Source organism: Felis catus, chromosome E2 (assembly GCF_018350175.1).
Source record: "Felis catus isolate Fca126 chromosome E2, F.catus_Fca126_mat1.0, whole genome shotgun sequence".
Lineage (NCBI taxonomy): Eukaryota > Metazoa > Chordata > Mammalia > Carnivora > Felidae > Felis > Felis catus.
The window spans coordinates 15,166,739-15,181,189 of record NC_058382.1 but is presented as its reverse complement, the minus strand read 5'-3'; the positions used below and the strand labels follow the sequence as shown (position 1 = coordinate 15,181,189).

Here is a 14,451-nt window from a genome sequence, read left to right as displayed (position 1 = left end):
AGTCTCTCTCTTTTTTTTTTTTTTTTAACGTTTATTTATTTTTGAGACGGAGAGAGACAGAGCATGAACTGGGGAGGGTCAGAGAGAGAGGGAGACACAGAATCGGAAGCAGGCTCCAGGCTCTGGGCCATCAGCCCAGAGCCCGACGCGGGGCTCGAACCCACGGACCGTGAGATCCTGACCTGAGCTGAAGTCGGAGGCTTAACCGACTGAGCCACCCAGGCGCCCCCCGAGCATAGTCTCTCAATGCGGATGTGCTTGAAGCCAGAATTTTACATTCAAGGAGCCAATAAATTCTGCCCCCCTCTTTTCCCCAGTTTTAATTTCAATTCAACGGTCTTTTTCTTTGTCGCAAGAAACCTTTCCAACTTTCCGGGCATGATTTCTGCAACCATGCCCAGGACACTAATTCCCTATGGAGTAAGAGATCAGGTACTAGTTTCCTCCATTTCTACCCCTTACATAACCCGCAAAGTGTTCTTGCTTCACCAAGTTAGGGTTGCACGTGAGCCATTAAGACCAATATATATATATATATATATATATATATATATATATATATAAACCTAACACACTATCATGAAAAGGAAAAGCCCCACTCCCGGGTGCAGGAGGTATCTGTTACACACATAACAAATGGCAAATGCTTACTTTTTTTTTTTAATTTTTTAAATGTTTGTTTCCTTGAGAGAGAGAGCAAGCAGGGGAGAGAGAGAGAAGGAGACACAGATTCCGAAGCAGACTCCGACTCTGAGCTGTCAGCACAGAGCCCGACGCGGGGCTCACACCCATGAACCGTGAGATGACGAGGAACCAAAGTCAGACGCTCAACCACGGAGCCGCCCAGGCGCCCCAGAGCATGGCTTGTTTTTTGGTTTTTGGTTTTGTTTGTTTAATATTCTCCCACGTGTAGAATTCCTTCTGAGAGGTTTTCTTGTAACAAATTACCCAGTAGTGAGCTTGTGTGAGGGGAAAGTCCTACCTCCAATTCCTGGCAGCTACTGATCCCTCCCCGGGGAGAACTGAGATCTGAACACAATACTGGGCTTACACCGATTAGCAGCTAGAGGCGAGTGTGCTGGAGAACGAAAGCCACCCCGACGGGGGAGCAGAGCGGAGACCTGCCCCGTCTGGACTAGCCAGAGACAGAGCAGTCGCTGCCGATGATTCATAGGTAGGAACAAAAATAGCTTTGCAACCTGTCCTATAAGGTGGGTTTTTTTTAATGTATATTTATTTTTGAGAGAGAGAGGGAGAGGGAATTCGAGCAGAAGAAGGGCAACGAGAAGGTGAGAGAGAGAATTCCCAAGCAGACTCTGCACCATCAGCGCAGAGCCTGATGTGGGGCTCGAACCCACGACCCATGAGGTCATGCCCTGAGCTGAAATCCAGAGCTGGACCCTTAACTGACTGAGCCACTCAGGCGCCCCTGATGTAATTTTGATGAAGTCCCCGCAGGCTATCCTTCTAGGTGCTCTGAACTCACCTTTCATGAAAGGTTCATTTCAGGGGCACCTGACCACATCCTGGAGGACCATTCAGTTAGCCATAGAGCTAACCAGGCAACTAGGGTCCTTCTGGAACCATCGAGCGATCACAGGATGATTTAGAATTCATGCCTTGGGCACCATTCCTGAAGGTGAATGATGAAGGTTCAGTAGATTCTGTTATTGTTTTTTGTTTGATTATTTTAAATGTTTTAGTTTTATTCTATTTTGAGAGGGAGAGAGAGAGAGAGAGAGAGAGAGAGAGAGAGAGAGAGAGAGAGAAAGCATAAGCAGGGGAAGGGCAGAAAGAATCCCAAGCAGGCTCCTCACTGAGGATGCGGGGCTTGAACTCACGAACCATGAGATCATGACCTGAGCTGAAGTTGGATGCTTACCCAACTGAGCCACCCAGGCGCCCTGAAGGTTCACTGGATTCTTACATGCTGTCCAAACAAGAATGGGGAGTATCTGAAATATTTGAGCCAACATTGCATGTTACCAGTTTCACCAATAACAGCCCATTTTTACACACATTACATTAACTTTTCTTTTTTTAAGTAAACTCTATGCCCAGCGTGGGGCTTGAACGCATGACCCTGAGATCAAGGGTCCTTTGCTCTACCGACCGAGCCAGCCAGGGCACCCCCACTAAGTTAATCATTAATAAGCCACTGGATACACAGATGAAAACCCACTTCTAACATTCGTCATGCTAATTAATGGAGTCTCTTGTGTTTCTTAAAGGTAAATAGTTGAAGCTCTTGTAGTAACTATCGGACTTTTCACCGCATGCTGGCTGTTTTGGAAGTGCGGATTTCGGCTTAGGTCACCTGAGGGTCCCTAGAGCATACCTTAATGACACATGTATTTGTATTGTCCTGTGTCTTAGGTTGAGTTCCTTAGAAGCGGACCCAGAGACAAAGAACTGCCTGTAAAAGGGCTCTTGTGGACCCTGAGGCAATACCCCCAACAGGAAGTGAGGAGGGCAGGATTGGGCTGAGGGACGACTTGGTTGAGATAAGCCTCAGACAATGCTAGGAGGAGACTTGGAGCCGGGGTGGCCACTCTACTGCTTGTCCCCCGTTGAAGCAATGGGATCAGGACCCGTTTTATCTCCCAGGACCATCCAGTCACTGGCAGGGATCAGCCGCTGGGAGGGGCATGACCTTGGGTGAGGCCGTTCTCTGTGACTGAGGGCACATCCAGTGAGGGACACAGCGGAGAGATGTAGCAGCCTGAAGCCCCAGCCTCCTAGCTCTGTCCATGACCTAGCTCAGGTCATGATCTCACAGTTCGTGAGTGGGATCCTCGCATCAGGCTCTGTGCTGACAGGTCAGAGCCTGGAGCCTGCTTCGAATTCTGTGTCTCCTCCCTCTCTGCCCCTCCCCCACTTGCTCTCTCTCTCTCTCTCTCTCTCTCTCTCTTAAAATAAATGAAAAATATTTTTAAAAATGCATATAGGGGCGCCTGGGTGGCTCAGTCGGTTAAGCGTCCGACTTCGGCTCAGGTCATGATCTCGCGGTCCGTGAGTTCGAGCCCTGCGTCGGGCTCTGTGCTGACAGCTCAGAGCCTGGAGCCTGTTTCAGATTCTGTGTCTCCCTCTCTCTGACCCTCCCCCGTTCATGCTCTGTCTCTCTCTGTCTCAAAAATGAATAAAACGTTAAAAATTTTTTTTAATAAATAAAAAAAATAAAAATGTGTATAATTATAATGCATAGAATATATTATCAGAGCTATGTTAATAGAATTAAATTATGTTGTTATTAAATAAGAAAGAATGACACAGTAAACTAAGTATATAGAAGTGTTTTTTTTTTAATTTTTTTTTTCAACGTTTATTTATTTTTGGGACAGAGAGAGACAGAGCATGAATGGGGGAGGGGCAGAGAGAGAGGGAGACACAGAATCGGAAACAGGCTCCAGGCTCCGAGCCATCAGCCCAGAGCCGACGCGGGGCTCGAACTCACGGACCGCGAGATCGTGACCTGGCTGAAGTCGGACGCTTAACCGACTGCGCCACCCAGGCGCCCCTATAGAAGTTTTTAATACAACAAAGTGAGTGGAAGAAATAATAAACACAAAAGTAAATGTAAGTGAATTAGAGAATCAGAGAAACAATAAAATGGATTCAGGCACTGTTGTATCCTAAAACTTACAAACTATTGTTGAAAGAAATTAAAGAAGACCTCAGTAAATGGAAAGATATCCTATGTTCATGGATCCAAAGACTTAATATTGTTAAGATGACAATACTCCCCAAATTGGTCTACAGTACCTATCAAAATCACAGCTGATTTTGTTTTTCAGAAACTGACAAGGAAATTCTGAAGTTTATCCGGAAAGGGGCACCTGCTGGCTCAACTGGTCGAGCGTCTGACATCGATCGGCTCAGGTCGTGATCTCGCGGTTCATGAGTTCAAGCCCCACATCAGGCTGCTGTCAGCGGTGGATCCCTCTTCAGATCCTCTCTCCCCCTCTCTCTGCCCTTTTCTCGCTTGTGCTCTCTTACAAATAAATAAACGTTAAAAAGATAAAGTTTGTACGGAAAAGCAAGGGACTCGATATTAACACAAGTCTGAAAAAGAACAAAGTTAAAGGACTCAAATCACACTAATCAAGATGGTATTATTAGGATAAGGACAGACGTGTAGATAAATGGAATAGATTTGAAGTTCCAGAAAAAAAAAAACACATACATCTATGATCAAATATTGAGAAGTGCGTCAAGACAATACAATGATGAGGGGCGCCTGGGTGGTGCAGTGGGTTAAGCGTCCGACTTCGGCCAGGTCATGATCTCGCGGTCCGTGAGTTCGAGCTCCGCGTCGGGCTCTGGGCTGATGGCTCGGAGCCTGGAGCCTGTTTCCGATTCTGTGTCTCCCTCTCTCTCTGGCCCTCCCCTGTTCATGCTCTGTCTCTCTCTGTCTCAAAAATAAATATGGGGCGCCTGGGTGGCGCAGTCGGTTAAGCGTCCGACTTCAGCCAGGTCACGATCTCGCGGTCCGTGAGTTCGAGCCCCGTGTGGGGCTCTGGGCTGATGGCTCGGAGCCTGGAGCCTGTTTCCGATTCTGTGTCTCCCTCTCTCTCTGCCCCTCGCCTGTTCATGCTCTGTCTCTCTCTGTCCCAAAAATGAATAAACGTTGGAAAAAAAAAAAAAGACAATACAATGATGAAAGAATAGTCTTTTCAACTGGGAATCCATGTGCAGAAGAATGAAGTTGGGCCCCTACTTCACAACATACACACAAATTAAATCAAATGGTCTATATATTAAATATATACACATATTTGAACTGGCAAACTTTAAAAAAAATTATTTTCTTTTCTTTTTATTTTTGAGAGAGAGAGAAAGAGTACAAGCTGGGGAGGGGCAGAGAGAGAGAGGGAGACACAGAATCCAAAACAGGCTCCAGGCTCTGAGCTGCCAGCACAGAGCCTGACGCGGGGCTTGAACTCACGAACCGTGAGATCATGACCTGGCCGAAGTCGGACGCTTAACTGACTGAGCCACCCAGGTGCCCCTGAAATGGCAAAAGTTTCTAAGTACAGCACAAACCTCAATTTTTTCCTGAGAATAGATTGCCAACATGCTGCGTTTTCACCTCCAAATACTATAATATGTAATGATACTTTGTATAGACACGAACATTCTCCACTATGCACAAGGCAAGATGGAAATGAAAACCGCGGGGGGGCGGGGGGGGGGCCTGGGTGGCTCAGTTGGTTGAGCGCCCGACTTCGGCCTAGGTCATGATCTCGCCATTCCCAAGTTCAAGCCCGGTGTCAGAATTTGTGCTGGCAGCCCAGAGCCTGGAGCCTGTTTCAGATTGTCTCCCTCTGTCTCTCTCTTTCTCTCTGCCCCTCCCCTGCTCATTTTCTGTCTCTCTCTCTCTCTGAGAAATAAATAAACATTAAAAAAAAAAGTGAAAATCAGGAAATTAACACGGATGAATCACCATCATCCAACCTAGTTTACCAGTCGTGCCAACAATGTCTTACTTTTTCACTATACTTTTTGAAATTTGTCCCATACGGGTTGGTACCCAAATTTCCTTTTTTTCTTTCTGTTTTTTTTTTTTTTTTAATTTTAATCCTCGTTTATTTTTGAGAGAGAGACAGAGCGGGAGCGGGAGAGGGGCAGAGAGAGAGGGAGACACAGAATCCGAAGCAGCTCCAGGCTCTGAGCTGTCAGCATAGAGCGTGATGCGGGGCTTTAACCCAGGAACCAGGAGATCATGAACTGAGCCGAAGTCCCAAAGTCCCTCGTTTAAGCCATGGAGCCACCCAGGCTCCCTCAAAAAATTCTTAAACGTTCCAAAATTACACGACACAGACAAATAAAATCAAAATTAGTTCATTTAACAGACAGCCCTGGTGTACCAATGGCTGTAGATATTCTCAGGTCTCCCACTGGGAGAGGAAGAACCACCCAAAATATACAAAGAAGGACCCAGGAGGAAGAGGGGCTGCTGCAGGTGGAAGATCTCAAGTACAGAAAAAGTTCAGATGCTGAAAGGACTCGAATTCGCCCAGATTTGGAAGCCCCACAAAGTTTTGCATCCTCAGACGAAACCAGGGTAATCCTACCTCCAGTACCCACTGCCAGCGTGGCAACTTCGACAGAGGCCGCAAGGAGGCGACGTGTACCTCGCAAGGAAGCCGGGCGGGAAACTACGGGCAAAACCCTCCAGGGGCGTGGCTCCAGACTTGCCCAGACCCGGACCCGAGCCCCAGCCGCAGTGGGGGACCAGCCAGCGCGCCGGGTCTCCATCTCATAATAACGGACCCAGCCTGGCGACTGTCGCATCGAGGAGTCACGACTTCCCTCCACCCATAGCCATTAAGTGATGAGTAGTCACCTTCGACTAGAAAATCGCCTGGCAGTGGGGGTTGACTGGGCGTCTGCGTGAGCGCCCACTACTCAGACACCCTAGTTGTCACACCGCAGGGCCAGGGCCCGGGGCCATCTGTGAGCACAGGTGGAGAAGAGTGGATGTGGGGCCCGTGAGGCCCGGTTGTGGTGTCCCCCTGCCTTCGCACCGCGCCACACCCCCCACTCGTCCCCACGCAGCTCCTCCAGGAGTTGCCGGTTCAGTGCGCGTCTGCCCCGGGGACACGGGCGGGAGCCTGTCCCCACTCCGCCACAGCTGGGAGGCCGGCGACGCCCCATCCGCTGCCCCGCCCACCCCGCCCAGGCCCGCTCCCCGCACTCCAGGCGGGAGAGCCGGGGTAGAGGTGAGACGGAGGGGGGTAGCGGCGCGGGAGCCCGCACAGGCCCAGGCACCGTCTCCACCATTTCGGGTCTCAGGGACCAGACGTGCGGGGACTCGTTCGCCCGTTTGCAGACGCAGCGGCTCGGAGCTCCGATGTTCCGCAGAGGGGGCACCGAGGGGAGCTTGAGCCCGCTCCAAATCCCCATCAGCTGTCCCCACCGCACGACCGCCGGGCCGGGCCGCCCGGAAAAGCGCCGCTGGACACCAGCCAACGCCCACCCCCACCCGATCGCGACCCTCCGGAGGCGTCCCGGCCACAGACTGCCCTCCGAGGCCGCGGGGCCCCACTCCCGCCCCCGCCGCGGCATCGCTGTGACCCTTCGTCAGCGTCTTCCCCGCTCTGAACCTGCTCTCCGCGTCCAGACGAAGGACACCCGGGCACAGACGGGGCGCACACACGCGGACTGAAACTTTATTTGCCCTGCCGCGCCCGGGACCCCGGACCCCCGACCCCCGACCCCGCCGCCCGCCCGGAGGCTCAGAAGATCTTCACCGACTGCAGCTGCAGGTCCCCGCCCACCTCCAGGAGGCGCACGCGCGCCGGCGGGATCCGGTAGCGGAAGTGGTGGTACTCCGAGTCGCCGACCACCGCCTGCGGGCCGAGGGGGCGGGGCGTCAGGGGCCGCGGGGCCCCGAGTCCCCGGGCGCGAGATGGGGCCCCGATGGCCGTACCTCTTGTCGTGGTCCTCACCTGGGCCACCTGTCTGGCGCGGACGCGCGCTTAAGGCGGTGGCTGTTACGGCCCCGCCGGCGGCGTCCACGGCCTCCCTCCGGCCGCTCGCACTGAACGTGGGGAAGGGCCTGGGTGCTGGACGCCGCGCAGCGACCACTCCCCGCGGACACGCGCGTCCCGGCCCAGTCGCCCGGCCATCCTGGCCCCTGCTCCGGGACACCTAGCGCTTCCCGCTAGGGGCCACCCACCCTCTGGGCGCTGGGTCCTTGCCGCCCGGTCCCTGCCCCGGCCACACCCCTGCCTTCGGGCACACGTGGGGTTGCGCCAGGGGAAGAAGAAGAGGGACGGACCGAACGTGGGCCCCGCCTTGGCCGGGCCTTTGCTCCCCACCTCCACCAAGAGCCTTCCTGGCTTGCCTGGACTGCAGGCGGGGCGGGGGTCTGGGCGCCCGCGCCTGTGGGTGGCAGGGACTCACCTTGAACCCTTCTTCGGTGGCGATGAGGAGCACGTCGAAGGGCTGCCCATGCTGGAAGGGAATGCCTGAGCCGCGCTCCTCCCGGCCCCAGGTGCCCTGCTCCAGGCTGTTGAAGACCACCGTGGACTCGTCCAGCCGCGGGTTGAAATGGAGGGCAGCCTCCCCGCCAGGCCCCTCGCCGCACAGCAGGTTCACATAGAACCTGGTAGTGGGGGCAGGGAGGAGAGGATAAAGGGCACAGGCCAAGAAGCACCCTACCAAGATCAGGGACCAATGGTCAGGACTCCCCACCGCCAGGCCGTTCCAATTCATAGGCACCGGAGAACGTCCCACGCCACACGGGGAAGGGTTGTGGGCTGCTGGCCAGGGACCCGCCCTCCAGGGCGTCCAAAAGCTCCAGGGACCCTGGACCCGCATGCACCTAGCGAGGGTCACTATGCTACGGCCCCGGGTGCCCCTCATTTCCAGAGCCTCTAACGTTTGCCGTGGAGTCACGATGCCGATGGCCAGGGTGCTCTCTGTTCCTAGGGCATCCCCCTTGCCAGAGGGCTGGGCACAGCACCACGGGCCCGCACGTGTGCAGGCACCGCAGATTCCCAGCAAGCCTGCCCTTCCCAGACCCGGAAGTCCTACGACCGACCGCTTCGGCCTCCCAGGTGCCCAGGGCACCTCCAGGCCGCGGGACTTCTTTCCAGGGTTCCTGGCATTCAGACTGGGAGCCACAGGACTCTAGATGGGAGCCCTGGGATGGCTGTGGAAGCCCCAGATCCCTAGGGAGACGTAGGGACCCCAGCTACACAGTCACGGGACAAGTAAGTGAAGACTTCAGATTCCAGAAGGTCAGCGATGGCCCGGGGAGTCTAAGACCCTGTGGGCCAAGGTGGCTCTGGTGCCCTCGTGTCTGGGCTGCAAGAAGTCCGAGCCAGCTGAGCCTGGACACCTCCCAGCCTTACCTCTGGGGCCTGGGGTCTCACCTGCCGGCCTTTTCCGGGACGACGCCGCGAATCCTCATCACGGTGCCCACCCGGATGCCCTCGGGCAGCGACGTCTTGTGGGGCACGTTCTGCGGGTTCAGCGGCGGGGAGTCCCAGGGAACCGGGGGCGCGGACGAGAGACACACGTGGGTCGGCCCCAGGCAGAAAGCATCCGGGACCCAGATCGGCAGAATCCGTGAGAAGAAAAGGCCCAGAGACCAAGGAGAGAGAGCCAGAGCCAGACCAAGAGTGGGAGAGCCAACCACGAGGGATCAACGGAGAAAGGGAGACTCCAGAGAGGCAGATGGGAGCGTGGGGATGGGTTGGGTCCACCCGGGAGCCACAGCCCAGACCCTTGGTAGCACACCCTGGCACCCACTTTGTCCTTCCCGGCGGGACACCTCAGCCAGGCCCAGCCCCTCCCTGAGTCTGGTGCCGCCTTGGGTCCAAGCCCCCCGGGCCCCGACGCCCCCCGAAGGCACTCACAGAGCTTCCCGCCATGGCTGGGACGCTGGGGCGACAGGCGTGGCGGTGGGTATGGCTGCTGGGACCTTAAGTAGAAGCAGAAGCAGGGCGTGGCGGCCCCGCTGACTCACCCCCAGCCATTTCCACACCCGCCGCCCACACCTGGCACAGACCCTGGCCCTGGGGCCACCCAGCGGCCCAGCACCTTCTTGCTGGGCCCGGGACTTCCCTCCACTCACTGAGGGTTCCCAGTCCACCGCCCGCCCCCTCCGTTGAGCTAAGAATCCTGAAGACAGTTAAGGACGAACCGCCAAGGACAGAGGGCACCCAGGGGGCCACCATCCATCCCGGCCATGTCCCTGCCGCTTGGCACAGGGGAAAGGGTCTTTGCCCATCTTATCTTGGACATCTGGAGCCCCGAGAGGCCCACCCGGGGCTGGAAGCGGGGGCCCCTCTCTCCCAGGCTGGGACCTGCGCCTTGGGCTGAGGACGCGTCTACCGAAATTCCAGCTCACGCTCCCTCGCGTGACGGTGACCCCGGCAAGGACAACACTGTGCCCGCGGGGCTCCGGGGGGCAGGACGTGTGCCTGATGAGCCGCGTCTCCCGGGGCCTAGAGCAGCGGCTGGTACACGGTCTGGGCTCCTCAAGTGCGCCTGAAAGACGAATAAGGAATGACACCAGCGCCTGGTCTGAGGTCCTGGGCGCCTGGCACACACAGGACCTCCCTGAGCGCTCACCGCTAGCCGAGCGAGCGGGGAAGGGGATCACTCGCCCCCACTTCACAGACCAGGAAACCGAGGCTCAGACACGGGAGGCCGTTTGCCCGAAGGCGCACGGCCGGGCAATCCCTGGGTGAGTGTCTCTCTGCCCTTCTTCAACTCTGGCGGGTTCCGCCTTGTTTCTTCTGTCCCTGGGAATGCCCTGGTGTCTCTCCCTGGCCCTCTGGCTCCGACTCTCCCTCCCTCCCGGGTGGCCCTGTCTGCTTCTCTTCCTCAACGCCATGTCTCCTTCCTCCTCCCAGAATGGCTCCCGCTCTCCCAGCCAGGTTCGGGTCAGGGGAGGCAGAGGGGGGCCGTCCTGGGACCCAGCCGCGCCCTGACCCGGGAGCAGCGACGTGGGATCCTCCACTCAGGCCCACAGCCCAAGATGCCATAGTCCAAGATTCCAGAAGAAGAATCCAGGATGGGAAGGGTGGGGTCAGAGGGAGAATGCTGAAAGAAGGTTCTGGAAGGTAGGGAAGAGGCAGGGTGGGGCAGCCACCTGAGCAGAACCCCCTCCCAGCAGCCCAGCAGGCCTCCTGTCCACCCCCACCACCCCCTCCCAGCCTCCACTCCTGCCCCCCACCCCCCACCCTCCAGGGGGAAGAGGCCTGGGGCAGAGACCAGAATGGAAACTCTGGGTGGAGACAACCAGACTCAGAACCTGATCTGCCACCTGACTGCCCCCCAGGCCTCCCAGACTCTCTCCATCCCCACACCACGTGAGGCACCCCGGGGGTGGCAGGGGGCGGCGCAGTTTGGGGGCCAGGACCTCAGACAGGGAGGCCGGACAGCTGCGAGGTGGGTGGGGGTGTCTGCAAGCACCCAGTGTTCAGAGGAGAAGAGGGAGGCAGAGAGTGGGGCACCCTCTCAGCCAAGGTCCCACAGCAGGGAAGCAGCCCGGGGATGGGCGGGGGGGGGGGGAGCGGGGGGGCCGGGGGGGGGGCAGGGCTGGTCACCAGGACTTGCGGTAGAGAGGACATGGGGCCTGAGGCCGGGGCACCCACACCCGGGAGCCGGCGTCCCGAATCGAACCGTGGGCTCCACCTGTCTCGGATCTCAGGTTCGGGGTGTCCCCCTCGGCCGCCTCGCTCTCCACGTGCTCTTGGGGCCCAACGACTCGTCCTTCCCCAGATGTCTTCTTTGGGGCTGGATGTGTCTTCACACGCTGCCAACCTGCAAGTCCAAACTCGACCGTGACTTCGCCGTGGGCCCAAGTGTCAGCGGTCGATCTGTTGTCAGTTGATGGCGGGCTCGTTTCTCAGAAGCCAGGCACGCGCGCGCACGTGCCGGAGCCCCATTCTCTGGTGTGGATCGTCTCTGCGTCGGTTCTGGAAAAATGCTTTCAGGAGCACTGTTTCCATTCCCAGTGAGTCGTGACCGTGCCTGTGTCTCAGTCCTCGTGCCTTTTCCCGAGCGATGCCTCGCCTTCCGAAGACGCGCAGGTTGTAACAGAATGAGGGTGGGATTCCAGAAACGTCCGGACCTGAGCAACCCCCACCCCCACCGAGTTTCCCCGAGCCCCAGAGACAGCCAGCCCCCCTCCGCCCGCCCTGCCCGGGACAGCGCTGCCAGTCTGGGCGTCCCGTGGCCACCGTGTCATGTGTCCCGGGAGTGGAGAGGGGTGGCCAGCAGGCTGAGTCTGCGGACCTTCGCCCTCCTGCAGGGAACAACTCTGGTGACTGAAAAGTCACCCCGTGTACCCACCGTGCTTGTGGGCGTTGAAACCCCCAGGCCCTCTGCCAGGGTCAGCGTGTTGGGGACTTTGGGCCGGTTTTGTACACGGTGAACATCAGCCCGGGGGCCGCTTTGGTTTTGTTTTGTTTTGTGGAAAGATTTTGGTTTTGAAGTGATCTCCGCGCCCGGCGTGGGGCTGGCACTCCCCACCCAGAGATCCGGGGTCCCAAGCTTCACGGAGCCAGCCAGGCGCCCCGCGGGGCCGCTTTGCTTTTGTAAGTGAACCTTCCAAGGAGGAGAAAGACACTGCTCAAATCTGACTCTTTCTTAAGCGGTGGATCCACTGGTAACTGACACTTCTATTTCTGGATAGAATACATTTCCCCAACCCCATCAGGCGGAGGGAAGCGTTTTCTGTCCTGCTTGCTTCCATTGATAAACTGAGGTCGTTAAACTCTCTTACGTATTTTCAGCCGCATGTGGGACTTTAGCTTGTGTTGCGTTTTAAGTGTTTCCATTGTCCATAAATTCTTCTAAGCCATAAGTAATTTTTCACTTCACACCGGATTTAGCAGTGCAGGGACTTGCTCCCTCCTCTTCCACCTCTGCCTCCTCCCTCCCTCCCTCCTTCCTTCTCTCCCTACCTTCCCCTCCTCTCTTCCCCCACTTTCCTTCTCCTCCCCCCTCCCTCCCCTACCTTCTTCTCCCCTCCCCTCCCCTCCCCTTTCCTTCCCTTCCCTCCATCCCCTCTGGCCACTCTCCTCATTTCCATTCCCCTCCCTTCCCCTGCTCTCCCTTTCCCTCTCTTTCCCTCCACTCCTCTCCTCTCTTCTCTCCTCCCCTCCCTTCCTCTCTTCCCCTTCCCTGCCTCCCTTCCTCTCCCTTTGCCTACCTGAAGGATTGGCTGTTAGAGTCTTTCAGGTGGGACCACACTGCTTCTTGTGGGTGGGGATCTGGGTGGCCCTAGGGGGATGAGGGGGTGCGATTCCACTATGGTGTCAGAGGGAATGGGTGAGGAGGGTGCTTGGAGAGGGTGGTCCTCAGGACCAGGGTGGGGGGTGGGGGGAAGAGGAGAAATCAGAACGTGGCTTTGATTTGGCGGCAGGCTTTCTTGGGTTCCTTGGCCTTCAGTTTGAAATGGCTCCTCAGTCTTCCTTTGTGTTTCAAGACCTTGACACTTGAGAAGCTTGGAGGCGGATGTCCCCTCATGGCCAGCTGCAGGTTAGGCACTGTTGGCTGAAGAGCCACAGAAGCGACAGCGCCTGCCTCCTCCAGCTGCCTGGCCCCTCCCGTGTCCCGTGGCTGGTGAGTGGTCTTGGATCACGTGACTAGCGGAACCTCCCCGGCTTCCCCTCCCCGCCGTAAAGTTACCCATTTGTCCTGTGTCATCAGTAAGCATTTTGTGGGAAGCGCCTGGAGATTTTGCAAAGCTCACGTTCTTCAGCAAACTTTGATCATTTCTTATCGTTTCCTCCTGCACATCTGCTATAGACTGAATGTTTGTGGCCCCCAGATTCCCTTAGTGAAACCGCGTCCCCAGGGGAATGGTATTTGGAGATGGGGCCTTTGGGAGAACATGAGGTCACGAAGGCCGAGCCCTGGTGAGTAGGGGTTGGTGTTCTTCTAAAGGGACCCCAGAGAGCTCCTTTGTCCCTGCAGCCATGTGAGGACAGAGCAAGAAGGATCCGTCTATGAACCAGGAATCAGGTTCACACCAGACACCCGATATGCTGGCGCCGTGATCGTGGACTTCCCAGCCTCCAGAACCACGAGAAATAAATTCTTGATGTTTGTAAGCCGCCGGTGGGTGGGATTTTTGTTATAGCAGCCCCGACAGAGTAAGACCACATCAGTATGGACCCATGGACTCATGGGGCTGTCCAAGGAGCCCCGGTGCCGTGAACGCTTCCTCCTTTCCCGACCCAGGAAGCTGTTCCAGGCGATGAGGGGGTGTGGGGCAAGCTGAGGGCAAGGTGCCGGTTAACAGCACCCCCCCCGGGGGGGGATATGCGTGATATTCCTTGCACACTCTCCACTACCCAAAAACAGGAAAGGACAAAAAAAACAAATGGTTAAACTGGGAAGAGTCTCCACCAGTTTATAAGAAACAGGCCATCCCATCCTGCCTAAAGTCCAGGAATTCCTTACAATCCTTTTTTGTTTTTTTTTTTTAATGTTTATTTTTGAGGGGGGGGGAATGGGGGAGGAAGACACAGAATCCAAAGCAGGCTCCAGGCTCTAAGCTGTCAGCATAGAGCCCAGTGCAGGGCTTGAACTCACGAACGGAGATCACGACTTGAGCCTGGCTGCTTAACCAACTGAGCCACCCAGGGGACCCTGAACTTCCTACTGTCTTAATGTTAATGCTTTGCTAGAGGGAAAAATAGCCTTAGATTGACAATAGGTAGGCCTCCAGTAAGACTGTAAGCATGTGAAAGCCTCTTTGGAAACTCTCTTGACTTTATCTACCCGCCCCCCACCCCGTAAAACAGTCACCCCCCCCCCATCTGCAGCGGCCCACGGGTCCTGTCCCCGTGCTTTAATAAAATCACCTTTTTGCACCAAAGACCTCTTCGAGAATTCTTTCTTGGCTGTCGGCTCGGGACCCCACGAGCCCCCCGTCACCCCAAAACTTCATCCCTGGCACACCTCATGCCTTCCCATTTG

At 56.3% G+C, this 14,451-nt stretch overlaps 1 protein-coding gene and 1 long non-coding RNA gene across 2 annotated transcripts; one reads left to right on the top strand and one right to left on the bottom strand.

The window, feature by feature from the left end:
- Positions 1–7,143: 7,143 nt before the first annotated feature.
- On the bottom strand, positions 7,144–10,502 carry LOC123382240 (galectin-7-like). Its single transcript, XM_045045934.1, has 5 exons — positions 9,819–10,502; positions 9,369–9,433; positions 8,883–8,971; positions 7,909–8,110; positions 7,144–7,352 (listed from the first exon to the last, which is right to left on the bottom strand). The coding sequence occupies exons 2-5, from the start codon at positions 9,381–9,383 to the stop codon at positions 7,239–7,241; spliced, it is 420 nt and encodes a 139-aa protein (XP_044901869.1). The 5' UTR covers positions 9,384–9,433; positions 9,819–10,502; the 3' UTR covers positions 7,144–7,238.
- Positions 10,503–11,044: 542 nt separating this feature from the next.
- On the top strand, positions 11,045–13,580 carry LOC123382241. The gene is made up of 3 exons (XR_006590312.1): positions 11,045–12,130; positions 12,953–13,089; positions 13,444–13,580. It is a non-coding gene; the product is annotated as an uncharacterized LOC123382241 (long non-coding RNA).
- The last annotated feature ends 871 nt before the right edge of the window (positions 13,581–14,451 follow it).